The 27,578-nt window shown below is 50.1% G+C and overlaps 3 protein-coding genes across 4 annotated transcripts in view; 2 read left to right on the top strand and 1 right to left on the bottom strand.

The window, feature by feature from the left end:
* The window catches only part of PAQR8 (progestin and adipoQ receptor family member 8), a 169,141-nt gene that overhangs the window by 62,424 nt on the left and 79,139 nt on the right, over positions 1 to 27,578 (top strand). The gene's annotated exons all lie outside the window — the stretch shown is intronic.
* On the bottom strand, positions 1,142 to 8,916 carry XKR5 (XK related 5). Its single transcript, XM_054291786.1, has 7 exons — positions 8,810 to 8,916; positions 7,796 to 7,979; positions 7,519 to 7,694; positions 6,262 to 6,471; positions 5,321 to 5,490; positions 4,704 to 4,815; positions 1,142 to 3,999 (listed from the first exon to the last, which is right to left on the bottom strand). The coding sequence occupies exons 1-7, from the start codon at positions 8,865 to 8,867 to the stop codon at positions 2,948 to 2,950; spliced, it is 1,962 nt and encodes a 653-aa protein (XP_054147761.1). The 5' UTR covers positions 8,868 to 8,916; the 3' UTR covers positions 1,142 to 2,947.
* Positions 7,900 to 26,094, top strand: LOC128947516 (gallinacin-5-like). Of its 2 annotated transcripts, XM_054291797.1 has the most exons (6): positions 7,900 to 7,956; positions 13,654 to 13,740; positions 21,246 to 21,372; positions 21,521 to 21,655; positions 25,431 to 25,535; positions 26,014 to 26,094. In XM_054291797.1, exons 2-4 carry the CDS (start codon positions 13,683 to 13,685, stop codon positions 21,534 to 21,536), a joined length of 201 nt encoding a protein of 66 aa, XP_054147772.1. In that variant the 5' UTR covers positions 7,900 to 7,956; positions 13,654 to 13,682; the 3' UTR covers positions 21,537 to 21,655; positions 25,431 to 25,535; positions 26,014 to 26,094. The 2 variants fall into 2 exon arrangements, with proteins under 2 accessions (XP_054147772.1, XP_054147771.1); XM_054291796.1 differs by lacking the exons at positions 21,246 to 21,372; positions 21,521 to 21,655; positions 25,431 to 25,535; positions 26,014 to 26,094 and adding an exon at positions 15,392 to 15,528.

The raw sequence follows: 27,578 nt of genomic DNA, 5'->3' as shown, positions 1-27,578 counted from the left end.
CCTTCAGGAGCTCACTGTGCACTCCACCACCAGTATCCCAGAGCTCCCCATTTCATTCCCACTGGCTCCCAGAGCAATGCCACAGCAGCATCAGTCCTGTACCTCCCTCACCTCTCCAGTCATCATCCCTGGAGGGACTCAAAAGTCTTGTGCATGTGGCACGTGGGGACATGGGTTAGTGGTGGCCTTGGCAGTGCTGGGGAATGGTTGGACTGGATGAGCTCAGAGCTTTTCCAGCCTGAATGATTCCATAACACAGGCACTGGAGGATATCTGGAGCTTGAGCAGCATCTCCCTCTGGTGGCAAAGGGACAAGAAGTTTTGGGGAGAAACTCCTCCCCACTGTGATTTTCCCAGTCTGGCAGCATTGGGAAAGATCTGGAAGTGCACCAGATCTTTGGGCCACAGAAAATGGAAAGGGTGGGGAATCTGAAGCTGTGATTTGCTGCTGGAGTCCTCCTACTTCAAACAGGGCTTTAGAATTCACTAAAGAATAGGTTTAGATGGGATATAGGGAAGAGATCTTTCCCTGTGAGGGTGGGGAGGCCCTGGCACAGGATGCCCAGAGAAGCTGTAGTTGTCCCATCTCTGGAAGTGTCCCAGACCAGGCTGGATGGGACTTGGAGCAACCTGGAATGGTGGAAGGTGTCCCTGCCCATGGCAGGGGATTAGAATGAGATGATTAAGCTCTCTTCCAACCCAACCCATTCTGGGATTCTTTGATTGAATACAGGTTATTTCTACAGGCAGAGACCTGTGGCTCAGTGCTGGGACTGTACCAGCAGGCAGGACCCTGGGTGCAACAGGGCTCTCCTTTAAGGACAGACCATCCCTATTATCCCACCTGATTTCACACTGCTCCCAAGGAGAAAGTGGAGCATGGCTCACCAATGACCAACTCTCATAATCAGGGAGCAAAGCTGTGGGAGCACAGCCCTCACACAAACACCCTCATCCCTACCCAGTCCTCATGCACCCTCTGTCCCCAGATTCCCCCCTTCTTTTGCCATTCATTGATCTATCCAGGATTTCCCCAACCACCTCATCTGAGGTCAGAGGTATCAGCTCATGGTGCACCCCTGCATTGTGGATGTGCTCTGAGAAATCAAAAGTCCACATTTATTCCTGACTCTCATGCACAAAAGTATTCTTTACTTTCTCAAAATTGTCTGTTTCCCTTCTGACTGACCTGTGGGACAGTTTCATGCTGGCTGAATCTTTTTCTAATACCCAGCCTTAACCTTCCCTGACACATTTTCATGTCATTCCCCCAGATCCTGTTGCCCATGTCCCTTCTCCACCCTCCCACTGGAAATCCTGACAGGCAACTCATCCTGGGGCTGCAAGAGCCAAGAGTTGGAAGAGAGACTCCTCCACACTTACTTTCACCCCCAACACAAGACACAGATACAGCAAAGGCTGGTTTGGGGTATTTTCAAGCATAATTATATATTATCAAAAGTAGAAAACCAAGCTAGATAAAAACTCCTGCAATGGCCTGGCAGCACTGCTGCCTTCTCTGTGATCCACACAATGAGAAGGGCTCTGGAAAAGCCACTGGAACTGCTCCTGCCTGCAGAGCACAGGCACAGCACAGAGGGCTGGAGTCCAGATGGAGACAGGGAGCCTTCATCCCCTTGGAATGTGGCTTCACTCCATACTCAGCACCAACTGGGTTTTCTGTGCCCCAAGGGAACATCTGGCTGGGTCAGCCCTGAGCAGTGAATGCATCATGGAAGCTTTTTTTAAATAATTCATCACATGCCTGTGCCCTCCCTGCTGTCTTTCCTGCCCTGTGGCAGTAGCAGAGTCCTGCCCACAGCAGGACAACATCTGGAGAGCACAGCCAGATGTGCTCCAGATGGCACTCAGGAGCCTGGTGGTGAATCCAGCTGATCACACCTCAATGAACATGTTAAGCCATGTCCTGGGCACAAACCTGTGCCCTGGGCACAAATCCATGCCCAGCCAGCCTGGTGGGAAGCACTGGCTATTTCTGAGACCTGGTATTGATGTTTTTAGCTCCTGACACAAATAAACCCTGCCTGTAATGTGGGTTTTATGGTGGGGGTAGAACTGGTTTGAGATTTGACCTAAATTTAGATGAAAGCATCCAGTCAAATGTGGATTATAACCTGGTGACCTGGTCTAGTGGAAGGTGTCCCTGCATGTGGCAGGGGTTGCAACTGGATGAGCTTTAAGGTCCCTTCCAACCCAAATAATTCTGGGGTCCTGTGATCTTCAGCTGGAAGGAGGCTGGAGAGAAAAAACCACTTGAGGAGGCAAGACAGTGGGCAAGCAGCAGGACATGGCTTTTGGTTATAATTCCAGGTTCTGAGGTTCTGGTCTGCAGCAGGAAGAGAATCTGCAATCCTATGTGATCCCGAAAACTGGAGTTGGCAAAGGCCTCAAGATAAACCTGGTGGGGAAAAACAATCAAGCAATGCTGAGCCTTTCTTGAGGCCTTATTCTGCCCAGAAAGGACATACAAGAGTAAAACCCATCATTTTTCTGATTTAGGCACTTATTTGTCCTGAGAAAACTGCTTTGGCCAGCACTGCAGCCCCTGGAGACAGCAACCAGATCTCCACACTGGGTCAGGCCAGCAGCTTGTGCAGGCACTGGTTTAGGGACAGACCTCAAGTCATTGTCACAAATACACCAAAGACAGGAGGTTCCAGCCTCCTGGCAGGTCTGTGACATAAATTACTCAATAAATAACCAGCCCTGGACTTTTAGGGCTTTTTAAGGCTTTTGAAGTTCTTCAAGACTGCCTCTAGAAGATGTACTGAGAGGAAAGGTGATGTCCCAGTGATGGAGGGGCACATCTGCCCCATGGCAGGGGCACTGTGGGGACAGTCTTTGTCCCACCACCTCCTGTTATGCCCTGTTGATGAGACAGCCACCCCAAGGCTGGCCCAAGGTGACATTTACAGGGTCACTCTGGTCACCCAGACTGGTCTGTCCCCTCTCCCAGCTCCCCCAGTCCTCGCTGGGAGTATTTAGGGCCGGCCTTGGGGGTGGAGGTGAAGCACGGTGACCTCAGCTTGCTCCTCACCACAGTCCCCTGCGGGCCACAAGGGTGGGTGTCCCAAAGGTGCTGGCACCCCACAAGGGCACCCTCTGTCCCCGTGAGCTCTGAGCCCTCTTTGGGGAGACCTGCCACCCCACAGCTGCCCGTGTTGCCAAAGGAAGAGCTTCTCTGCAGACACTTGTGGGCACAAGCGCCCAGGATTGGGCTGATGCTGGGCATCCCAAGGGATGAATCCCCTCCTCTTCCTCCTCCTCCTTCTCCCAGGCAGCCTGGGGGAGGCTGAGCTTTGCTGTCCCGTTGCACCAGGGCCATGCTTGCGGCTGTCCCTGTCCCAGGTGAGATGATGCCTCCTGCACTTGCACTGAAATACACAGAGGAGCTCTCGGTGGAATCCGGGGAGAAGCCACTGGGGTGGGATGTGGATGGGGGAAAATCAGGCTCCTGCCCTGCTCCATCCTCCTGTGCCATTCCCAGAGCACCAGCACTGGCTTTGATGCCTCCTCCATTCCCCACTGCCAGTCCAGAGGGAGGGATGTCCCTCATGGGGAGGGAAAGGTTTGCCCCAGGCTCAGCTCCAGGGGCTTTCCCCATCATCCATCCTCCAGGAAAAGCCTCTCCCACGCCGCCATCCCCGAAAGCTGCGTTGATCACAGACACATCTCCTGTCTTCAAGGCCAGCTTCACCAGCAGCCAGTGGTGATGGTCTGTCCAGCTGTCCTCCAAACCCCCCTTGGACTGCAGCAGTGATGAGCTGGTCTCCTTTTTGGGCTCCGTCTTGGTCCCTTCCACTGGCAAGGACTCCTCATCTGCCAAAGTCCCTGAACTCTGCTCAGCTTGGGAGCTCTCTCCAGACCCCTCCTCATCCCCAGCTGCTGCAGGACTGCACATTGTCTCCAGGAATCCCTGCCAGATCTCTGTGGACTTGGGGTGGAGCAGGCTGTAGTAAATCACCAGAGCTGTGACACCTGGAAAGGAGCAGAAAAGTGTCACTGAGGAGTCCCAGCAGCATTTTGGTCAGCTGTGGAGAAGAGGCCAGACCTTGAGGCACCTCCAGATCAACAGGAACTCTGCAAAGATGCTGCTGAGAATCAGGTGTATGAGCAGCACATCTTTCCAGCATTTATGGGATGCAAGAATCCCACTTGAGCAGATTTTGGCTAAGGAAGTGCACACTCAACCCCAAATTTAATCTGGATTAATTTGCAGACTGAAAGCAGAGAGATGTGTGATGAAAGAAACCTTCCATGTACAGCATCCCCATCCTCTGGCCTTTAAACCAGCCAGTTTCTAAGACAGCTTCCTACTTTTACCCTAAACTCATCCAAGACCACAGGAATTGCTCCTTTTCCATCCCATTTTTTAACATGGTTGAGCTGAGGGTCTGGGGAGTTGCACAACTTCCCTCTGCCCCCATCCCTCTGGGAAAATATGACGCTGCTTGGCACAAAAATGCTCCAAGGACTGGAGCCCCTCTGCTCTGGAGCCAGGCTGGGAGAGCTGGGGGTGCTTTCCTGGAGAAGAGAAGGATCCAGGGAGAGCTCAGAGCCCCTTCAGGGCCTAAAGTGGCTCCAGAAGAGCTGGAGAGGGACTGGGGACAGAAGTCTGGATGTTCATTTCCTGAAACTACTCTCAAAATGTGCAATCCAGGCTCTAAAATCAATGTTCTTACCTATTAAGGACCCTGACATGACAGCCCCAGTCACAGTCAGGCTGCTCCTCAGCTCTACCTGCAGGAACCGGGTGCCCAACAGCAGCAGGAGCGTGTTCTCCATCAGCATTATCTGCAAGGCAGAGGGAAGATACTCATCATTATATCCTTCTGATGGTTTTAGATGTGCCTCTCACAACAGACAACACACATTTTCTAGATTTTAATGGATTCTTAGAATCACAAAATGGTTTGGGTCAGAAGGGACCTTAAAGCTCATCTTATTGCACTCCCTGCCATGAGCAGGGACACTTTCCACCATCCCAGGTTGCTCCCAGCCCCATCCAACCTGGCCTTGAGCACTTCTCCTGTTACATTTTGCACTAATTTGTCACTTAAAACATAAAAGCTGTCAAACCATGAACTTTCTGCAAGGTCTTCACCTACTTTTTACCATTGACAGGAATCAAACCCAGTGCAGAAGACACCTTGGGGACCACGCGGCTTTGTCAGGACACAGCAAAACTCTGCATTCTGAGCAAGTGGTGATGTGAGAGATGAAAATGGAGAGTCTGAAGCTGTTGCTCATCCCCATCAGCTTCATCCATGCAGAATACAAAACAATTTCAGGTACTCACTGCATAAAACACGGCCACCCTGGTCCTGGAGGGGCCGGGGCGGACGTTGATGTAGCAGAAGATGTAGACAGCTCCCAGCAGGCAGTTGAAGAGCCTCCAGCGGCACGGCTGGGCCACAATATCTGTCTGCTGGGCCCCCAGCCAGAAGGACATGAGCAGCCAGTGCACCCCTGCAGGGAGAAAGGACTGGATTTGCAAAGCCATGCCCAGGAGAGGCTGCAAACAGCAGCATGGCAGGGCTGACATTGTGTCAGAACCCAGGACATTCCTCTGGCTGCCCTGGATGGCTCAAGACCATGGCAGGGGGCTCAGAGACCTTGGCATGGAGTAAAAAACACCTGTGCCTTCGATTTTAACCCATGGAAGCAATTATCAACTTTGTGTGAAGATTTCCAAGCCACAAGGGTTTGAGTAGAATGTTAGTGAATTCATCACAGGGTGAAAAAGGAGAATTTTGGGATTTTTAAAATGAGGGTTCAAGAGGTAAGATGGAGGAATCTGGGTGTGTCCTGTCCTTCTTCTCCTTCTTCTTGCCCTCCATTTTCTGCTGTGATGGTGACACTTTTGGATTGGTTTAGAGACAGACTGTCTAACATAGGTGATAGGCATTGGAAAATTATTGTAAATAAAGTACACATAGTTTTTAGTATAAAAAGATAACACTGCCCTGAGGGCAGTCAGTGTGCCTCAACCTGATCTGCCAGAGAGACCTCAGCAGAATGTAATAAATGTAATAAATAGAATGTAATAAATAAGAGAAAAATAATGTAATAAATAAGAGAAAATAAACAACCCTAAAAACCAGAGCTGAGGAATCTCGACTTCTTCTTTGGTCATGGGGCTTGGAAAAAAAGACTCTTTAATACCTCAGGAGCCATTCCAGCAACAACAAACCCGAGAACATTGGGGTGGGATGTGGGGAACAGGATCTCAGGCCTTACCTGCCACAGCAAAAACCCAGAAGGAATAGAGCCTGGCAAAGAGCACCAGGGCCAGCACCCGGGTGCCCAGCATCCCTGTCCTCCAGAGCAGCAGGCACAGGATGACAGCAGCTGGTGGGCTCAGGTGTCCAGGCTTCATCAGGAAGGTGAAGTGGCTGTAGGAGACCAAAGCCCAGGCCAGGGACAGCAGGGACAGCCCTGCACTGACACCTGTGTGGGGACAGGGGCAGTCAGGGCTCTGATGGAGGCCCAAATGCACAGCAGGGACAATTCTCTGTGTTAAGGAGGTGTTGGCAGCACAGCACCCCCATACAAGCCAGACACCCCTCGATCCTGCCAAGTGAATCACAGAATCAAGGAATGACTGAAGGGACCTTAAAGGCCATCTAGCCCAGTCCCTTGCAATGAGCAGGGACCCCTTCCACCAGACCAGGTTGCTCAGAGCCCTGTCCTGTGGTTGTGACAGTTTGGTCAGAGAGAGAAAACCAGATAAACTTTCCCAGGAATTGTTCTGGGGACTTTTGAGAAGGCTGAGAGAAAGAACTAAAACAATCTTGCAGCTGGTGTTTTAAACAGTTGTTTTCTCATAAGATGTTTACCAAAGGGTGTCTTCCTAATTAACCAATGGTGATGGGGTGTTGATTAAACAACCAATCAGGTCCACCTGTATCAGAACAGTGTATAAAAAGGAATGAGTTTCCAATAAACTTGGGATTAGCCGGAGTTAGAGTTTATGTGTGAGTTTATGTTAAAGTAGAGAGTTAATGTGTCACTTCATTTCGTTCCTGACTCAACAGTGACACTGCAACCTGACTTGAATGTTACCAGGGATGAAACTAGAGCATTTCAACTAAGTCCTCCTAAATCTGGTCTCTCCATGCTCAGCATCTCCCTGTGGATACTCTCTGAGCACCCAGAGTACTCTCTGAGTATCTCCCTGTGGATACCCTCTGTCTCCATGGACAGAGCTCTGCCCCAGGGCAGCTCCAGCCCAGTCACTGCCATCAGACCACAGATGGACAATGAGCAAGTGTGACATTGCACATGCTGTGACTCCACACTGCAACCTCCCTCTTTGCACATCTGAAAATTCACCTTTGGGGCAAAGCAGCCACCTTTGCATTCAGCCACAGCACATCTGTCAGCCAGGCATTTCCCTGCTACTATTCATTGAGGCTTCCCAGTCCCTCTGCAGCACATCCCTCCAGGGAGGGCACACACATCCCTCACCCCTGAACCATCCCCCTGAGAACTCACCAGGGATGAAGCCTGCTGGGTCCACGGCCACCACCACGTAGGTCTGGAGCAGGAGGTGAGGCAGGGTCTGCAGCAGGGCCTCCAGGAGCCGCAGCACACAAACATCCCCGAGCTGAGCCAGCAGCTCCCCGGCACCGCCGCCCGCCTTGGCCGCCGCCCGCAGAACATCCCAGTACCTGCAAGAGCCACCGTGACGGGATGCCCACGCTGCTTGGAGGAAATCTGGGGCTGCAGCCGGGTTGTGGGGGGTGGGTGGATGGCGGAGAGTGTCTCTCACCGCTTCCAGAGGCCCAGCTGCAGGAGGTGGAGCGCCAGGAGGCAGCAGCCGGGTGCGTGTCCGTCTGCCCGGAACCAGAGGATGCTGAGGAGCTGAGCGGCGTAGCCGGGCACCAGGCAGGCCATGGTGAGCCCGAACCAGCCCAGCTGGCCCCGGACAAGGTAGTGGATGATGGCACAGAGCCCTGGAGAAGGGCAGAGAGGCGGTGATGAGGGATGACACAGCCACACCCCCCCCAGCAACTGAGCGGTGCAATTCATAGCCAGAGAATCCCAGATTGGTTTGGGTGGGAAGGGACCTTAAAGCTCCTCTCATTCCACCCCTGCCATGGGCAGGGACACCCTCTACTATCCCAGGGTGCTCCAAGCCCCATCCAGCATGGCCTTGTACACTTCCAGGGATCCAGGGGCAGCCACAGCTTCTCTGGGCACCCTGTGCCAGGGCCTCCCCACCCTCACAGGGAAGAATTTCCTCCTAATATCCAATGTAAACCTGCTCTCTGTCAGTTTAAAGCCATTCCCGCCAGAACTCCATCTCCCAGCCCTTGTCCTGGGCTTATCTCCAGCTGCCGGCTCCCGGTGGCGTTGTCAGCTGAGGCGCAGCCACCGCCACCGAGGGGCCCGGCCCCCAGGAAAGCTCTGATAAAAAGCTCGGGCTCCAAAATAAACAAATAAATAAATTTTAAAAAATGTCCATTTTTCAAATATGAAAAAAAAAAACCCAAGAGGAGGGCCGGGCCCGTGGGGATGGCGGGAGCAGAACTGCGGATCTCCCCAAGCGCGGGCGCAGGGATGAACCCCCCCCCCTCCCCGGTACACGGAGGGGATTCGGTATCCCCGGGATGGCCGCAAAGGCGTCACTGCCAGCATCCCACCCGCCTTTCCAGCATCCCACCCACCTTTCCAGCATCCCACCCGCCCTTCCAGCATCCCATCCGCCTTCCCCCTCCCCTCCGCCCGAGCGCAGCCCCGCACGCCCCCGCGCATCCCCCGCGCATCCTGCGCGCTCACTCACGGGCGCCGCTCTCCGCCGCCAGCAGCGTCAGGCTGAGGCTGGGCACGGCCCCGCGCATCCTGGGAGCAGGACGGGGAGGAGGAGGAGGAGGAGGAGGAGGAGGAGGAGGAGGAAGAAGGAGCCGCCGGGGCCGGTCCCGCTCCGCCCGCCCTCACCGGGCACCTCCCCCAGTGTCCCCTCCCCGGGCAGTGTGACATCACGGTGCTTGCGCCACCCCCGGGGGCTTGGGGACACAGAGACCGAGCATCCGAGACCCCTGGAGCTGCTGTGCTCTGCCACAAGCCCATCCCGTACCCCCCAAATTGTTGTGCGGTGTCACAAACCCTCACCGATGTCCCCCGGGCTCTTGAGCGGTGCCACAAACCCACCCCGATGTCCCCCGTGCGGTGGCACAAGCCCATCCCGATGTCCCCCGGCTCTTGTGCACTGTCACAAACCCACCCTGATGTCCCCTGAATTCTTCAGCACCGTCTCAAGCCCATCCCATTGCTCCCTGTGCTGTTGTTCGCTGGCACAAGCCCACCCCGATGTGCCCCAAATTGTTGTGCACCGGTCAGGCCCACCCCGATGTCCCCCGTGCGATGTCCCCCGTGCGATGTCCCCGTGTCGCGGGGATGACACTAGGTGGCAGCTGGGACATGGCGTGCACAGAGCCATGAACTAATCCCGCTGTTTTCCCGCCTCACCACAGAGATGAAACCGCTGTGAAATGGGATCCCGAGCATCCGAGCTTGCAGGAGCCCTCTGGTGTGCATTTGCTTTTTATCCCAATTTCCAGCCCGGCAGCCTCCAGCCCTGATATCTTTATAGAAAATAAATTCCCAGCAGGTCGCTACAGGAAAAGCCACAAAAAGGGGTTTAATTAAGGCAAAATATCACCTCTGGTTTTGGTGGTTTTTGCAATATGCTGCAGGAAGCTCCCAAAACTTTGTACATCAGCTGGGCTGTTGGATGTACCTGTGTTCTGGGACTTTCATACATTTCTTGTTTTTTTTTTTTGTTTTTTTTTTTGGTTTTTTTTTTTTTTTTTTTTTTATATTTTATTGATTTTTATGGCAATAAAGCCCAGGCTCTGCTATATAACAGTAGCCAGCAAACTGCTCAGAAATGTCCTTGCCTGGTTTCCCTGCTCATGGGAGCATCCCCAGGCTCTCTGTGGGTCTCCAACACTGCTTTTTACCAGGAATTTGGCATCTTTGCAGCCTCAACTCCATCTGATTGGGTTTGGGGGCCCTTTGGGTGTAACGGACAACCCAATTTTCCTGTCCCACTGCCCTGCCCCTATTTGTGTTTCATTAATTAATGATGTTGGGCTGCTGGGCCCATCTCCAGCGAAGCATTTTAACAAAGTCAGGGGTGTAATGAGGGCTCTGGAGCCAAGTGAAGCTCAGCCTTGGCTGTCTCTGTCCTCCACAGCCGCAAATACCACGTGGCCCATTCCTAGAAAACCCAATTTTCAGCATACAAAGCACAACTCAGCCTCTAATGGGCACCAAAGCCTCTTCCAGACCGGAGAGTGGGATGGGGAAGAACCCTTTTTGCAAATTCGGCAGTGAGGAATCTGCCAGGGTCCATGCAGGCACAATGTGACCTTTCTTGTCACCCACAGAAGATGTGAACCCCATCATCTCATCCCCCCTGCCCTCCATCACCATCATTCCCACCCTGAGGAGTCTCAGCTGTCTCTCCTCAGTCTCTCCTCCTGTGTTCCAAGCCAGGAATAAATCCTGTGCCATCATCACCCCGGAGCTTTGCCAGGCAGAGAAAGAGGAAGCCAGAAGGCTTTCCAGAAGATATTCCCAGAGCTAGACACCCTCCCCAGCTCCTCTGCCAGCTCCCAGTTGCTCTGGCTGCCTCCCAGCCACCGGTTTGGCTGCACTTTTCTCTGCTGGATTGCAGCACTCAGGAGCCTCTTTTGCTAAAAAACTCCTCGTGTCTCCAAAAAAGCAACATCCTGGAGAAGAGAACGATTCAGGGAGACCTCAGAGCCTCTTCCAGGGCCTAAAGGGAGAGCTGGAGAAGGATTTGGGACAAGGCAAGTGTCCTGGTTTGAAAAGGAAGTGAGTTTTTTGGTTTGACCACAGCATCCCAAAAACTCAATTCCTTTTCAAACCAGGACAGCGTGGAGGGACAGGACACAAGGAATGGCTTCCCACTGGCAGAGGGCAGGAATAGATGGGAATTTGGGAAGGAATTCTTGGCTGTGAGGGTGGTGAGGCCCTGGCACAGGGTGCCCAGAGAAACTGTGGCTGCCCCTGGATCCCTGGAAGTGTCCAAGGCCAGGCTGGACAGGGCTTGGAGGAATCTGACATGCTGAAAGCTGTCCCTGGCCATGGCTCCAGCCCTTGGACCATCTCCATGGCCTCCTCTGGACTCTCTCCAGCAGCTCAAAGTCTTTCTTGTGCTGGGGACCCCAAGACCTGGGCTTGGTGCCATCACACAGAGCCGGCTGTTCCTCATGTGCTGAGCCATTTTTCAGCCCAGATGTTTGGCTGCACATCTGTCTGCAAACACCTCACAACACCTCAGGGAAGGGTTTCAGCAACAGCCCTGCCCTAAAGGATTTGGGGACCTGGGCACACTTTCTGCAGGTCCTTCCCTTGCCTGAGGCAATGCAGCAGAGCAGATCTGACAGGTGATTGTGGATGACGCCAGGCAGTGCAGACATTAGATTTTCCCCCTGAAAAATGTACATTTTTCTTGCTGTACAGTGGTGATTCTTAGAGCAGCTGGTCCTGGCATGCATAAGAACATTTGCCTTCCTGGATTAAGTGCAAATTCCAATTCCAATGCTGTTTGTGGGAGCTGCTGTGTAAAAGTGACCACAGCACAATTATGTGTAACCACGTTGTGGGACCACCAAGCAGGTTCAACATGTATTTGACCTCAAAAAAAAAAGTAAAAATGAGGAAAGAAAAGCACCCAAAGGAGCAGCCCAAAGAAACAAGAAGCCTGAGGGCAGCCTGAAAGCTGCTGACAGGGCTGTGCTGGAAGCCTCCGTGAAATAGTTGCTTTGATTGGGAAAGAAAACAAAGAGATCTAAGAAAAATCCCTGCAGGGCACGAAGGGCGAGCCCAGAAATGAGCTCAGCTCCAGAGAACTGCACCTCCCACGGAATGGGGCCGATTCAAGGAGGAAAGAGGGATAAAAGGGAAGTGAAGATCCCTTTGCAACAGGCACCTGAACTTGTAGAAATGTCTGTAAAAAGCAGGAAGCCATTGGAGAAATCCTTGGTGAGAAAGGAGGATGCTGTTCTCAGAGAACTCTTCTGCCCATGGCAAGAGAATAAAGATGATAAAACTAAAATTGCTGGGCATGGGCTGTGATAATTTCCATAAATAGAGATGGCATAAAATATCTTATGTGCCATGCAGGTAACCTGGTGATGAAAATGTTTTGGTGCAAAAATGTGAAAAAACCCCAAACCACTTTTTCCTTTTTCATTCTTAACTCTTTCAATTTCTCTTTTCCTCTCTCATTTTTTCCCTACCATTCCCTAGTGCAGATCTTTTCCATGGTCTTAATTGCCCAGATTTTCCCTCCCAACAGCAGTGATAATGTAGAATTAATGACAGCCCATTAATCCTCTTCCTGAACTTCCAAAGAAGAACTTATTTTCCATTTAACATAGGTTTGGTGGAGTTTTATTTTAACATTTCAGCTGATGATTATTTTACTTCTATGATGATATATTGTTCATGCTTGTAAGGAAATATATAACCTCTGAAAACAGATGGAAACAGAGACCTTGAGTGAGCTGCTGTGGCCAAAGGGTTGCTCAAAGGGAGGAGGCCCAGGGTGGTTTTTCTCATCTTGACACATTTCCTATGGCCATGCCGCAATGGTTTGAAAGCCAGACCTTGGTTCCTCTTAGGACAACAGCAAAGAGGATTCATTGGGTGCCCCCAGAGCTCCCCAAAGCCTCATTGGCCACCAGAAGGCTGTGAAGGTCAAACATCCCTCAGCATCCTCCAGAAACAGCACAAACCCACACTCTACTCCTTCATCTTCATCTTCATCCAGGTGGCTGACACTGGTCCTGATTCCAGCCTAGAGCTCCTCTTACCTGGTAACAACCAAAATATTCTCATTATTCAGCTTCTCTCAAAAGGTTTTGTCCTTAAATGGGATGGAGACTTCATTTCTTTCTTGTTTATCTGCATTTTGTTTTACAGCCTTAACTGTGCAGTGGCTCCAGTCTGTCATGAGCCAGTTCTAGAGGTGTCAAATGTTGATAAGGAAAAGGAGGTTTTGTTGGCTGCAGGAAATGCAAATACTCAAAAATTTATCCTGGAAATAATGTAATTCTTTAGGGGATGAATAAACAACAGCCTCTAAGCAAGAATAAGGAGAAGCTGGATTTTGAGTTAATCGGGAAGAAAACTGCTTTTTCTGCTCTTTTTTTTTTAGTAGAAAAGCTTGAGAAAACCCATGGGGTTGTTTTGTATAAATCTAGCAAAAATTGTCTTATTTTCTGAATTAACATTAATTAATTAATTGATTAATTAAATTCTGAATTTATCTTCTATAAGGCAAATCAAATTTATTGCAATGTATCACAAGTTATCGAGAAATTCAGGATAAATTTCTGGTCACTAGGTGCATTAATTAAAAGGGGATATAGAATTGAATATTTTGCATGGAAGATTGAATTTTTTGCATCATATGCCATGATCCTATATATGCTCCAGGAAAATCTTAGGACAATAGACACAATCATGACAAAAATGTGTAATAACCTCATTTAGGTAACTTCCAGCTCTTGAAGAACATTTCTCTGTGTCACTTCTGGGACTATGGAGGGACAAGGCTCTAACCAATGTCCTGGTCTCCTTTCTCTGCAGTGACCCAGGATCCCAGCCCACCCTCTGTCATGAAAATCCTTCCTTTGCTCCTTGTTCTCCTCTTGGTGGCATTTCAGGGAGCTGCAGGTAAGGTGAGGGACTAGGGAGAAGGTGTTGGTGTCTTGCAAATGTCTCCTGTCCCCTTTGTGACCAAGTTGCCTTCTGCAAAGAATCCTCACATAAATCATCAAAACTCATTGGAGATTACAGATGAAAAGTGAAATTAGCAGGCAAATATTCCAAACATCAATTCAAAAGGGGCAGCACCAAAATTACCATTCAGCACCAGTGTTTTCCCCATTAAACCCTGCAGGCTTGTACTTAAATCTCTTTGCCTCTGAGTCACCCAACAAACAAATTAAATCATGATCAAGTATTTTTAAACCACACAGAAAAAAAAAAAAAAGAAAAAGGAATCTGGACCCATGTTCTTCAAATATCCTTTGCTTTAGGAGCTGGGACAAAAGATGGAGAGGCACAAAATCATGATGCCTATTGGGGGGTGCAAAGGAGTCTGAAACCCCAAACCAACTCTATTATCCGGAAAAAAGGGATTGTATTTAAATATCAGCCCTGAAAATGGCACAGCCACATTTGCAGGGTGCTCTGTGCACAAGCAGGGGCTGGTGGTGTTTTGATCTCTGTGGGAACACGATGGAAAGTGTCCTCTAGGGATGTAAGGATGGGAAAAGACTGTGAAGAACTGCAGCAGACCAGAAATTTGGGAAAAGTGTCATAGATATATCCCTGGAGGGATTTAAAAGCCATCTGGATGTGGCACCTGAGGACATGGATTAATGGTGGGCTTGGCAGTGCTGGGTTAACAATCGGACTTGATGATGTTAAAGGTCTTTTCCAACCTAAAGGAGTCTGTGATTCTAGGATTTTATGTGGTAATCTGGTGTTATTCTTACCTGGGCCTCTTCCTGTGCCAGTTCCCAGAGGCAAAGAGTTCCTTTGGTCTGATTTATGTCCTTATTTAACACACAGGAGATGTTTGGCTTGTTTTCAGTAGGACCTTCTGGGTATATTAAAGCCAGAAATTTATCTGTATCTGGGAAGAAAAGTGTTCCTGAGAGCTCAGACTGCTCACAATGCCTCATAGACTGCTAGTTTGAGACCAGGAGTGTTTTATTCACCCTTTAAACCAGTCCTTTATTACTCCCTGGGATTTTCTGCGTGTGTATGTATCACTCTACTCACATGCTGGGAATCCAGCCCAGCAGGGATGTGCTGGATGCACTGTCCATATTTAATATCCATTTCCTGTTGGCTGGAACAAGCTCCCCTCTCTCTGAATATTTTGCAATGTTCCATGGATGAGCTGGAAACTGGAATTAATTGGTTCATGTGCACTCAGTCAGGTGCATCCAGAACACTTTGGCTGCCAGGCTTGCATTTTTATTAATTGACCAAACAGGGCCAGGCAACCTCCTGCCTAATTGCTGGTCTGCTCCCTGGGGTTGTTTTGATCCCTGACTATTAGCACCTTCATGGATAAAACCTGTTCTGGGAATAGCACAGGCTGCTGGCCGTTCCCAAAAGGCAGTTTGAATGTGGGAATCCTATTTTGGCAGGGAAGAAGGAATTAAAGTGTTTGCTTGGTCGTTGTGCCCACAGACTCCTCCTCTGAGGAGTGAACTGTCACGTCCTTGTCAGCTCACAGGGATTAAGCAAAATGCAAATCCCTGCAGGAAATAAAATGTCTCCCATCTTTGTTTGTTTGTTCTTTTTTAAGGTAGAAGCTTGGCAAGACCCAGGAGGCCTTACATGGAGTGTGGCTATCGTGGGACCTTCTGCCACAGGGGGAAATGCCCTCGTGGCAATGATTACCTGGGCTCCTGTCGTTCCGGGTACAGCTGCTGTAGGTGGTAAGTTTAGGATTTGTCTGGGGCAAAGATGACTTCCCAAATCATCATGTGAATCCCAAGCAGCAGGATTTTCCTGATAATCATAATTCTGAAGATCCTTTCCTTTCTGTAGGTTGTAGTGTGGCTAACTGTGGAGAATCCCCAGGAGTGATTGCTTTTGCCATCATTGGATTCAAGGAATTGTTGCAGTAGCCACCAAGGATTTGTCACTCTCCTTTCAATAAAAGCAAGATGTGGGGAGGTTGCATGGCTGCCCTGTGTGGTGTTGTCGTTCATTTCCAAAAGTAATTCATTCCCCATGTCTTATTTCCATTAAGAATTTTAAACAAGAATTCTGAAATGAATCTAAACCTGGCAGGAATGTGTAGTTCACAAACAAATTTTAAACATGAGTTCTGACATTAATTTAAACCTGCCAGGAATGTGTAGTTCACCAAAATATTTACCCCTCTTGGACTGCTGATTTAGTGAGTGCTGGCAAGTTCTCCACACATGCCTGCTGGGGAATTCTCTGTCATGACTGAGATCAGTCACCATTTCCACTGGGAGCACAAAAGTCTTCTCCAGTGTGACACTTCACAGCACCTCTGCTCTGAAAACTTTGGGTTCCCACCTTCTGATCCAGAGCTTTCAGACCTGGGAACAGCATATTGTTTTATTATGGGAACTAAAGTCACACTGAGCAGGACAAATTGGTAATCTGAGGTCTGATTTTACCCTTGCCATTTCTGTCTGTCATAAATTTGGAGTGAATCTGCAAAATTTATATTGGCTGCAGTTGCAAATCAGGAGATCACAGTTCGACCTGTGACATTGCTTGAGGCAATTATAGAAACATTTGAGAGACCAACCCCACTGTGCCTCTGATCACTGCTCTTCCAAGAGATTCAGCCTGAACTGTCCTGGACCACAACAGAAAACCTAGAAGGTGCAGGCTGCTCAGAGAACTCGTCTCTGCACAGTCAGGAGCATCCTTGTCCTGGCAAGGAATCCTTGGTGTCCAGAGAAGCTGTGGCTGCCCCATCCCTGGAAATGTCCAAGGCCAGGTTGGATGGGGCTTAGAACAACCTGGGATAGTGGAAGGTGTCCCTGCCCATGGCAGGGAGTTGGAATTAGATGATTTTTAAGATCCCTTCCCATCCAAACCATTCTGTGTTTCTGTGAAGGGAGGAGCAGTAGTGGCTGAGTTTTTAAGGGAAGCAACCAATCCAAGTGCAAAGGACTGACTGGAAGCCCTGAACTGCCCCAAAACATTTGCCCACCCTCACAGAATCACAGAATTTTTAGGGTTGGAAGGCCCTCTGGAGATCATCCAGTCCAACTTCCCTGCCAAGGCAGGGTCACCTGGAGCATGTGACACAGGAACACATCCAGGTGTGTTTGGAATGTCTCCAAAGAGGAAACTCCACACCCTCCCTGGGCAGCTGTTCAGTGCTCTGCCACCCTCAACATAAAGAAGTTCCTCCTTAAGTAGAAGTGGAATTTCTTGTGTTTCAGTTTATGGCCATTGCTCCTCGTCCTGTGGCTGGGCACCACTGAAGAGTCAGTCACCATCGTCTGAAACCCCTTGGGGATGTTTATATGGATTGTTGAGATTCCCTCTCAGTATTCTCCAGACTGAACAGGCCCAGCTCCCTCAGTCTGTGGGTCTGTTCAAAGCAGGTATTTCTGCAAATGCCTCTGGCACCATTGAAACCACAGCCTTGTGCAGGGCAGGAAGCTGGGCCAACAGCCTCCTCCAAGGGATCTCCCTGGATGGAAACCTCAGGAAGTTGCCAAGTGGAGCCAAACCAGCAATTTACAGTTGATGTCCTAAGAGATTTTTGCACAATCCACGCTAGGAGAATGTTTTACAAACTGGAATGGCACAAGATTTATGCTCAAGGACTGAGGACTTTGCAGGGAGAGTTCAGCCCCTGTAATTTTAGATTCATCTGCCTGTAGCCAGCATCATGCAGAATCCAGGCTTATCATGCTTTAACTCACCACCACAAAGATCTGTCCTTGCCTTTATGGCTGGGGAATGGCTTCAAGAGCCAGTTTAGGGTGAAACAGGCTGAAACCCTCTAGGATCCATGCTCCACATCTCCTCCCTGCTTCTTATCCCAGTCCCATCTCCCCAGCACTCTACACATTCAAACTCATAGAATCCAAGAATCATAAAATGGTTTGGGTTGGAACGGGCCTTAAAATAATATAGAACCAACCTACCCACCATGACCAGGGACACTTTCCACTATCCTAGATTGCTCCAAGCCCTGTCCAGGCTGGCCTTGGACACTTCCAGGGATTAAGCTGATGCCTGTGCTAAAGAGCAATAGCACAGAGATGCAGCTAATTGCCCCCTTAATGAAGCCCGTAAGGAACCTGACTACTGGACATAGCTGCTCCCGCTCCCTTCTCTCCTGGGTTTTGATGCCAAGACAGCTCAGCAGATATTAAAAAAGAATTGGGGCATGGCCTTTTCCCTTTTTCTGGCTGCAGCTGTAGGATCAGGATTTCCTTCAGTGGTGAAGGAAATAAGAAACTGCCCTGAGTGCTCTGTCTACCAGGGCAGAATAGTAGTGATCTCCCTGGGTACAGATCTGCAAATAGTTTGTACAATACTTTGTAGAGTTGTTTGTCACTGGGGAGTGACAAAACAATGAAATATGGTGAGTTTTTTGGATCAAAGGCATATTCATGTATTGCCCAGAGGAGCTGTGGCTGCCCCATATCAGAAATAAGGTATTTCCAATGAAGGAAGGAATGATGAGGAGGACTCTATTTTATTAGAAGGCTAAATATTATATAATATAATATAATATAATATAATATAATATAATATTATATTATATTATATTACATTACATTACATTATATTACATTACATTATATTACATTACATTATATTTAAATTGAATTTCTTAAGTATTTAACTGTGCACTCAACTGCACAGTATCTTGTGACTGTCAGCTGACAGTCCCAACACACACATACTTGGATTTAATTGGTTAGTGAATTAAAACACTCACACTAAAATTTAATTACTAATATTTTTTAAGTAAACGAATTTCTACAATGTATTTCCCTTGTGAACAACACTGATGCAGAAAATCAGATAAGGATTTTTTTTTCTCTGAGGTTCAGAGAATATGAATCTCAGAATATTTTTGGGAGGTTGTGCTTTGCTTTTCTCTGCAAAGAAAAATGTGGTGACAGCCCCATCCCTGGAAGTGTTCAAAGACAGATTGGATGGGGCTTGGAACACCTACTGGAAGATGTCCCTGCCCATGGCAGCTGGCTGGAGCCTCCTGGTCCCTTCCAAACCAAATCATTGCGTGATTCCATTATTCATGTGAGCGCTCACGAGTGTGTTTTTAACATCCACCCCCACACATATAACATGTCAGGACCCAGGACATCCCTCTGGCTGTCCAGGATGGCCAATACCCCTGCCAGGGGGCTCAGAGACCCTGGCACAGAGCCCAAAAGGCCTGTGGTTTTGATTATGATCCATGGAGCAAGTTACCAGCCTTGTATGAAGATCTGCAAGCCAGACAAATTAAGTAGAACGATAGTGAATTTATCACAAGGTGAAAAAGCAGATTTTGGGGTTTTTAGAATGGGGGTTCAGGGGGGCAAGATGAAGGGATCTCTGCGTGTCCAGCCTTCCTCCTTCTTCTCAGCCTCCATCTTCTGCTGTGATGTTGGCACTTACAGATTGGTTTAGAGTAGAAGCTCACTGTCTAACATAGGTGATAGGTATTGGAAAGTAATTGTAAACATTGTACACGTAGTTTTTAGTATAAAGACATAACACTGCCCCAGGGGCAGGCAGAGTGCCTGGAACTGTCCTGCTGGATGGACCTCGGCAGGACAGGAGAAAGAATTTTATAGATAAGATACAATAAAAAACCTTGAGACCAAGAAATGAAGAGCCCTGACTCTTTCTTCGAGTGCCAGGCTGGGAAAAGAGACTTTCTAACTTTTGTCAGGGTCATTCTGACCAGCTAGAGACCCCAACAGTAGCACTTGATGAAACTGCAGCAAGAATGAACACGTTTATGAAGATGCTCCATCAAACAGCAAAGGGTTACACACAGCAAACTCCACCAAACAAAGCCACAATTAAAGCTTGTCCTTCCTAGGGCTGTGGATGTCATCCCAAGTGGCGTCTTCCCAGTTATTTTCAAGTGAAGCATAGAGAGCTCGCTTCCCGCGGGGGGAGGAGGACAGAGCTCCTTTGTGTGGTGAAAGCTGAGTGTTTGCCAAGGCCCAACGAACAGGGATGCTCTGTGTCTGTGTCCCCAGAGCTGTCCAGCAAACCACAGCACTGAGAAGTGCTTATGCAAGGCAGGATGACACAAGATCCTGGGCTGGAGGCCTGAGAATCCTTCTCAGGTGTCAGATGAGGAAAGCTCTGCTTGTTTTTCTGTCAGGGCAAGGAACAGAAAAAGGAGCTTTGGGGCTGGACATTTGGAGGACTCAGCCATCCCAAGGGATATTGTGAGACGTGGAGGGACCAAACTGCTGCTGCTGGTGCCAGGAAGCTCCGAATCCCAGGCTGCTGAGCGCATCCTCCCACCAGTGACTGGTCACATCCCCTCTGCTCGGTTCTGTCCCCTGCACGACCTGCAGGAAGGGACCCTCCCACTCACCTCTGCCTCCTTTCTCTTCCCCACAGAGCTGCGACTCTGCAGGCGACTCCCAGGCATGCGGATCCTGCCCGTCCTCTGTGCTCTGCTCCTCCTGGTGCTCCAGGGAGTGACAGGTAAGAAATGTGGAGGGTTTGTCTCCTCTGTCGGTGCTTTTTAGGGAGGATTTGTCACCGGAGCTGATGAGTCAGGTGTCAGTTCTCCTGGTGGCTGTGCCATCCCTGCTGGAGGCCCTCTGACCCCACATCTTTAAGGAAAGACTCCAGGTGCAGGTTGTGCTGTTGGGACCAGAGCTGGGGCATTGTATTAAAGCTCTCATCCTTCCAAACCTGGGATTTGACCCCTCTCCATGCCTCCTGACCCTTGCATTTATGAGTCAGCAGTACTGGGCACAGCAGATCTGCTGGAGAGGAGGAGGAGAAGGGAGGAAGGGAAATCCTGCTTCTACCCTTGGAGTTCTTCCTTGCTCCAGGAAGAAGGCAGCAGGCACGATGGAGACCTCTCCCAGAGTCTGCTTAGGGGTGTAGTGACTGTCTCCCATCCAAATGCCACAAACTCACCTGGATTTCTGCTGCAGGCACCTGCTCAGCAGCTGTGGCAGGGGACAAGCAGGGCTGGGCTAACTCTGGCCACGCAGGGACCAGGGGCAGTGCTCAGCATCTCGGCTGAAAGTCTCCTTGTGACCATGTTCACAGGGGTCTCAGGATGAGGGAAGAGATGAGGATCTGACTCCATGTTTCAGAAGGCTTGATTTATTATTTTATGATATATATTATATTAAAACTATACTAAAAGAATAGAAGAAAGGATTTCATCAGAAGGCTGGCTAAGAATAGAAAAAGAAAGAATGATAACAAAGGCTTGTGGCTCGGACTCTGTCCGAGCCAGCTCACTGTGACTGGCCATTAATTACAAACAACCACATGAGACCAATCACAGATCCACCTATTGCATTCCACAGCAGCAGATAATCAATGTTCACATTTTGCTCCTGAGGCCTCTCAGCTTCTCAGGAGGAAAAATCCTAAGGAAAAGATTTTTCATAAAAGATGTCTGTGACATCTCCTCTCTCCGTGTCCTGCAGGGCTGTCCCCGGTTGGAGCATCAGCCCAGGAGTGCGAGCGCCGCGGGGGATTCTGCTCCCACCGCTCCTGCCCGCCGGGGATCGGCCGCATCGGCCTCTGCTCCGAGCGGGAATTCTGCTGTCGGATGTGAGTTCGGGGCTGCTGCTGCTGTTGGGGTTCGGGGTGAGGCTGTTGGGGGAAAACCAGGGATTCTGCAGCCTGAGCGTACAGGGCACTGCTGAGCCTCACTGCTGCCCTGGTGAGACAGGCACTGCCAGACCTTTCCGTTCCACAGGCGCTGGTATTCCTGATGGGCTCCTGGATCCCTGAGCAGGACACCAGCCCGTCGGGATGATGCTGCCCGGAGGCACCAAGCACAGCCAGACCTGGATCCCATGGGAATCCCATCCCCTAGTGTCCCCAATACAAGGTGGTGGTCATTGCCACTGCCAAGATGTGTATCCTGGGTGTGCATCTCTTTCCTCTGTGTGTAGGGAAGGGCAGAGGGGATGGGGTGAATTCCTGACAGATATGGACACACAAACACCGTCCCACCATCCTCCCTCTCTCCTTGGTGGCCTCAGCCACACCAGCATCTCCACCTGTGGTGGGAAAGGGGACACGGGTGACACTCACAGGGACCCCACTGCCAGCCTTGTTGTTCAGAAAGAGGGCCCCAGCACCTCTCACACAGGGTGGAGGGGTGGCTGTGACCACCCTAATTTCACTGGGGTCCTGCTGGTTGAACACTGGCTCCCAGGCTGGGTCAGGAGTCCTTGTGGGGCTGTTCCATGGGACACACACTGGCCTGGTGTCCTTGGGTCCATCCCCAGCTCTGTGGCACAAGGGGTGTTGTAGGGTCCAGGGGTGTCTGGGGGATAGGAGAAGTCATTCTGTTCCAGAGGAAATAGGGATGGCTGTGCCATGGGGCTTCTAAAGAGCTTGGGATTGAGTTGGGGGTCAGTGCTGGGAGGGTTTCAAGGCCTGGGGGCTCAGTTAGGAGCTCAGGTGGGTCATTGTGGATGGCTGGTGTGCAGATCCAGGATGCTCAGCTCATGGGGGCCATGGGGGTGGCCCCTGCACTGCCATGGGGCAGTGACCATGGGGATGCTGGGGACACCCAGTGCTCCCCTCCATGGAACAGGGCAGCCAGGGGTGGGAGCAGCCTCTCCTGGGGTATTGAGCATTGCTGTGGGGACAGGGTAGATCAGATCAGGGTGCCAGCTGTGGGTCCAAGTCTGGGTCTGGATCAGCAAGGCCAAGCTGAAGCTCTGATGGGGTTGAGCTCAAGATTCCCAGGTCAGAGCAGCTTCCCACGGCAGGGCTGGCCCCAGCCATGGCCTCCCTGCAGTGGGGATTACAGAAGCTGTTTCCACACCATAAGCAGCAATCCCTGGCTGTGCTGGCTCTGGGCAGGTCCTGAGTCTGGTTCCAAACCTCCAGGAGCAAAGATATTCCAAGGACCCAGCAATGGACTCCCAGTCCTACTTCTACAGATTGATGCTCAAGGAATGTCCCCATCATGCATCAAGGCCAGGTTGGATGGGGCTTGGAGCATCCTGGGATAGTGGAAGGTGTCCCTGCCCATGGCAGAGGTTGCAATGAGATGAATTCTGAAGTTCCTTCCAACCCAAACCATTCCATGATTCCGTGCATCTCTCTGAGAGAAGACACGAGCCCCTGTGTCCCTGATGTATCCAACCTCAATTTCCATTCCCCTCTCCAGGATCCAGCTCCAAGAGCTTTGGCGTCTCTGAGCAATGGACCAGCACCCTGGAGACACAGCACAGACTGTTTGTACAAAAAGAGGTACAAATAAAGTTCACTAGGAATGCAGGACAGGTAATAAGACGGATGTACGGCGTGGCCAGGAAGCAGCCATGGATACATTGCTTCTTTCTCTCTCATGATCTTTCCTCCATGAGCCACCTTGATCTTTATCTTTCTGAAATACCACAGAATTCCTGTAAATCCAAAACCTCTCCTGATCAAGTCCACACCTCTAAGGCCTGATAGGGCCCTGTGCACCTTCCTTCACCAAATCTCCCATAGATTGCCCATTTTTATACAGCATTTTGCCATAGTTTTATATAGCATTTTGCTGCTAGTTGAACCACATTTGTAAATTTTGTACCAAGTAGGGCAGTTTCAGAAGCAGTGAGTGGATTCAGACAGAATGAGGTAAAGTGTGGTCTCCCCTGAGCAGATTTCCTCTTTGCACTGCTTGACTATTTGAATAGACATCAGAAAGGCATCCTTAGGCTTATCACTTCCTGGCAAGTGGAATGCAAGTCACCTTGGCAAGGATGAAGCTGTTCTTGTGATGCTAAAAAAGAAGGAAACCAAAATTTTTTGAATGTTTCTATGTGTCACAGAGCACCAGCTCCCTAAGCAAACTGACAGGACAGGAAGAGACAGATATTTTATCAGAGAATCTCAGAATGGTTTGAGGAAGAAGGGGCTTTTAAGGTCATCCAGTTCCAACTCCCACCATGATCAGGGACACCTTCCACTATCCCGGGTTGCTCCAAGCCCTGTCCAACCTGGCCTTGGACACTTCCAGGGATGGGGCAGCAACCTCTGGGCAACTTGTTCCAGGGCTTCACTACTCTCACAGGAGAGACTGGTTGAGACTGGTTCCTACTTCTGCCTGCACCCACCAGCCTGTTTTTCGTCCATCTCAGGCAGTTCATGCCATGCCACCACAGCCCGGTGATGCTGTGCCACAGGTGTCACAAGAGGTGTTGCATGGGGACAACGGTGCCTTTGATTGCAACAGCCCCAGGAGGCACCTCAGCCTCTGCTGTTGCATCAGAGAGGGAAAAGGAGAAGCCCCAGCATCCCCACATGGATGGGTGGCTTTCTGATTGGCCAAGGGAAAATGTGTCGGCAAAAATCAGGGAATGTCCTCAGGGCTTGCAACAATATAAAATCAGAGTGTTTTGGCCAAAAGAGTGCTCCTTGAACCCGAGGTCCGCTGGACACACCTGGGTTTGTGGCTGCCTGCACACCCAGACCTTCATCAGGTAGGTAACTGTGGGGTCTCCTGGAAAAGGATCAGATCAGGTAATGGATTTCCCAGAGACTGAAACATCATAGAATGCTCCTGAGGTTGTCAGGGTGGCACAAACCTAAGAATTGTTTTTAAGAGGAAAGTAGAAGAAACATCATCCACTGTACCTGGAGGCAGCACCTTTGCAGTTTGGTGAACCACAGAGCTCAGGCTCCTGCCCCACCTGGGGTCCTGCTGATAGTGGAACCCTGGAAAAAGTTAAAGATAGAATCTAAAATGTTAGGCTTTGTGCTTTCCCAGATCAACTGCACCTGCGTAAGCAGTATGATAAATTATATAATTGTTAGATGTGATGATTGTTTAGTAATTAAATGTAATTATTATATAACTATAAGAAGAATAGCGAGAAACTATGTTGGAAATTCAGAGAGGGACTAAATTTATGTATACAATAGAACAATATAAGTTTAATAATTAACATGAAAATTATGTAACGATAGAGTATAAAACATGATCATTTCGGATGTATGGTCGGAGTCAGATTTGGGTTGAATATAGCCCGATTCCTAGAGCTCTCAATAAAAAGCACCGCATATAATCGCTCCGTGATTATGTGTTTTTGAACGCTAACACTGCCTGTCCCCATTGCCTTGGTGTCCCCTCTGTGAAGACCAAGGAGGAGCAGCAGCCATGAAGATCCTGTTCCTGCTCTTCCCCCTGATCCTCCTGTTGGTGAGAGGGGGGGCTTCAGGTGAGAGGCAAAGTAGGGAGACGGGGAGAGGTGTGATCCTCCATTACTGGGGTTTCCATGTCCTGAGAAGTGACCACTTTAGTGGGAGTGATGCAAAGGTAAGGGGGGATTGAGGAGAAAGGTGTTTCTCCAGTGATAGTTCTATAGGACACAGACTTGGGGTGGAAAGAGCCCATGGAAATAGAATATTCGTTTCTTTGGTGGGTTAGGAAAGGGGTTTGGTTTCAGAATTCCACACCGAACCCAGCTGTTTCTCTTTGGGTGTCTCTGAATGTTCTTTTGCCTTGTGTGTGATCTTTGCTGTGGGGAGGTTGGAGCTGAATCATCCACTGCCCAGAAATGCACAAACTCCACCAGCTTTTTGCAACCACACACTGCTCTTACAGATGACCCCTTTAACTGTTCTGTATGTTTCTTTCCCCATGGAAACCCAAAATGCAGCTGGATGCAGGCAAAGAGGGGGATTCTGCACTTATGGGAGATGCAACTTCCCTGCAAGACCCATTGGAAGATGCACACTGTATAGTGTGTGCTGCAAGAGATAAGGTCTGGAATCCTGCCTGAGCACAGAGTTCCCGCTTTTGTCCACAATGAAATATGTAGCAAATGTATTTCCTGTGAATGTCTGATACATAATCTCTTTATCTGTTCCTTGTGGGAGAGATGCCCATAAGGGAGGGAAAAGTCTTTTCTTTGGGGGTTTGGAGCTGTCCTGAGAGTAGAGTTGCAGCAGCCCCAGATCAGCCAGGGCCTCCCCACTCACCAAAGCCACCAAGGACTGAAACATTCCCTGTCCTTGGGCAGCACTGAGGACATGATCCAGGTGTGGCTGCATCTGCACAGCCCTGGAGCCAGGGCTGCCAGCACTGAGAGAGCCCAGGCCCAACCTGGCTGCACTAAGGACGGCACCTCACCTGCCCTGAGCCTGACTCTGCTGCACCTCACCCTGGGCATTGCAGGGCAGGGGACAGAGTGGCAGGGAAAGTTACAACAGCTGATGTGCTTGTTTTCCCTCTTCTTGCAGTGTCTGGGGCTGAGACCCTGAAATTCCCAAGCAGGACATGACCCTCGCTTCTGGCTGCTGGACCCATCTGCTGATGTCCCCAAGTGATGAAGTCCCCATGTGCTGATGTCCCCACCTGCTGATGTCCCCATGTGCTGATGTCCCCATGTGCTGATGTCCCCTGGCCTCAGTGGCTGTGCCGTGCCCAGCTGGGCTGGCAGCAGCAGTGGCAGCTGCTCCTGCTGGGTGCTGCTGGGCTGGAGCCCTGTGGTGCCAGCCCCGGTGTCTTTGGGGCAGGGGCTGCTTTTCCTGCCTTGAATAAAGACGAGCACTTTGGCATTGCAGGGCTGGGCCGTGTCTGTGTGTCCTGCTGCTGCTGCAGGGCTGCTGTGCCTGCTGGCCCTGGGGCTGCCACTGCCTTGGTGACAGCAGAAGGCCCTGGGCATGGAGCTGGGGCTGAGCAGCGCCTGTGTCCCTGGGGATGCTCCTGCCTGGCCGTGCTTTGGGGACGCTGAGCCTGGCACTGCCTGCTGGGCCAGCCTGGCTGGGCTGCCTGTGCTGGGGCTGCCCTGCAGATGCCCCCTCTAGGGAGCAGGATCCTTATCCTGATCCTGCTGATTATGAGTGTCCCTTGTCCTTGGCAGCCTCAGCTCCATGTGCAGAGCTGTGCTGGCGGCTGTGTCCCTTGAGTGGCCATGACCTTGGTCCTCCACAGGAGCTGTCCCTGCTGCTCATCCTTGTCCTGTTCATGTGACACAGCCCTCCCTGCTGTGGCTGCGCTGCTCCACACCCCATGCCACCAGGCAGGAGGAGGAGATTATGTAGCTCCTGTAGCTCATGGGTTAGGGTGACCTGTGAAATGGCTCCAAATTGAGCATGGCCAGAAAATGTCCAAAATTTTACACACAGGTAATAAGTGTGTTGTCTTTTCTCTGCTCATCTCAGGCAGTCTAGGGTGACAACACTGGTCCATCAAGAGCAGTGACTTGTCCATGTCTGCAAAGCAAACCTCAGGCATTAGGATTTGATTGGCTCAATATCTGTGTGTGTCCATGCCCACATGCCCAGGGAGCAACTTATGTCCCTGCCTGTTGCAGTGAAGACTTTCCTTCTCAAGAGTCCAAGAGTCATAGACTCAGAGAATTAATTACTAAAGTTTGTATTATAATTTTTTTGATGAAATTTTTTTGATTATATGTATTATAATTTTTTTTTTTATTACTAATGTTTGGAAAGCCCTTTGAGATCATTGGGTCCCACTCTTCCCCCAGCACTAACACATGTCCCCAAGGGCCACATCTAATAGGCTGTGAAATTCTATCAGCGATGGTTACTCCTTCAGTGCCCTGGGCAGCCTGATCCAATGTTTGACCTCACTTTTTTCCAAGAAATTGTTCCTAATATCCAGTCTAAACCTTCCCTAGCGCTAATTGAGCCATTTCCCCTGGTGGTCTCAATTATGACTTTAGAGAAGACAGTAACCCCCAAAGGCTTCTGCTGCCATTGCTTTCCAGAAGTGGACATTTTGGTGAGGGATGTTCAGATCATCCCTGCCTGCCATGGCCCTTCCTCCCCCTGTGCTCACC

This window comes from Melozone crissalis, unplaced genomic scaffold, assembly GCF_028551555.1.
Source record: "Melozone crissalis strain CALT ecotype California unplaced genomic scaffold, PUWL_Pcris_2 ptg000106l_1, whole genome shotgun sequence".
In the NCBI taxonomy this organism is placed as follows: domain Eukaryota; kingdom Metazoa; phylum Chordata; class Aves; order Passeriformes; family Passerellidae; genus Melozone; species Melozone crissalis.
This window is presented reverse-complemented; position numbering and strand designations above follow the sequence as displayed.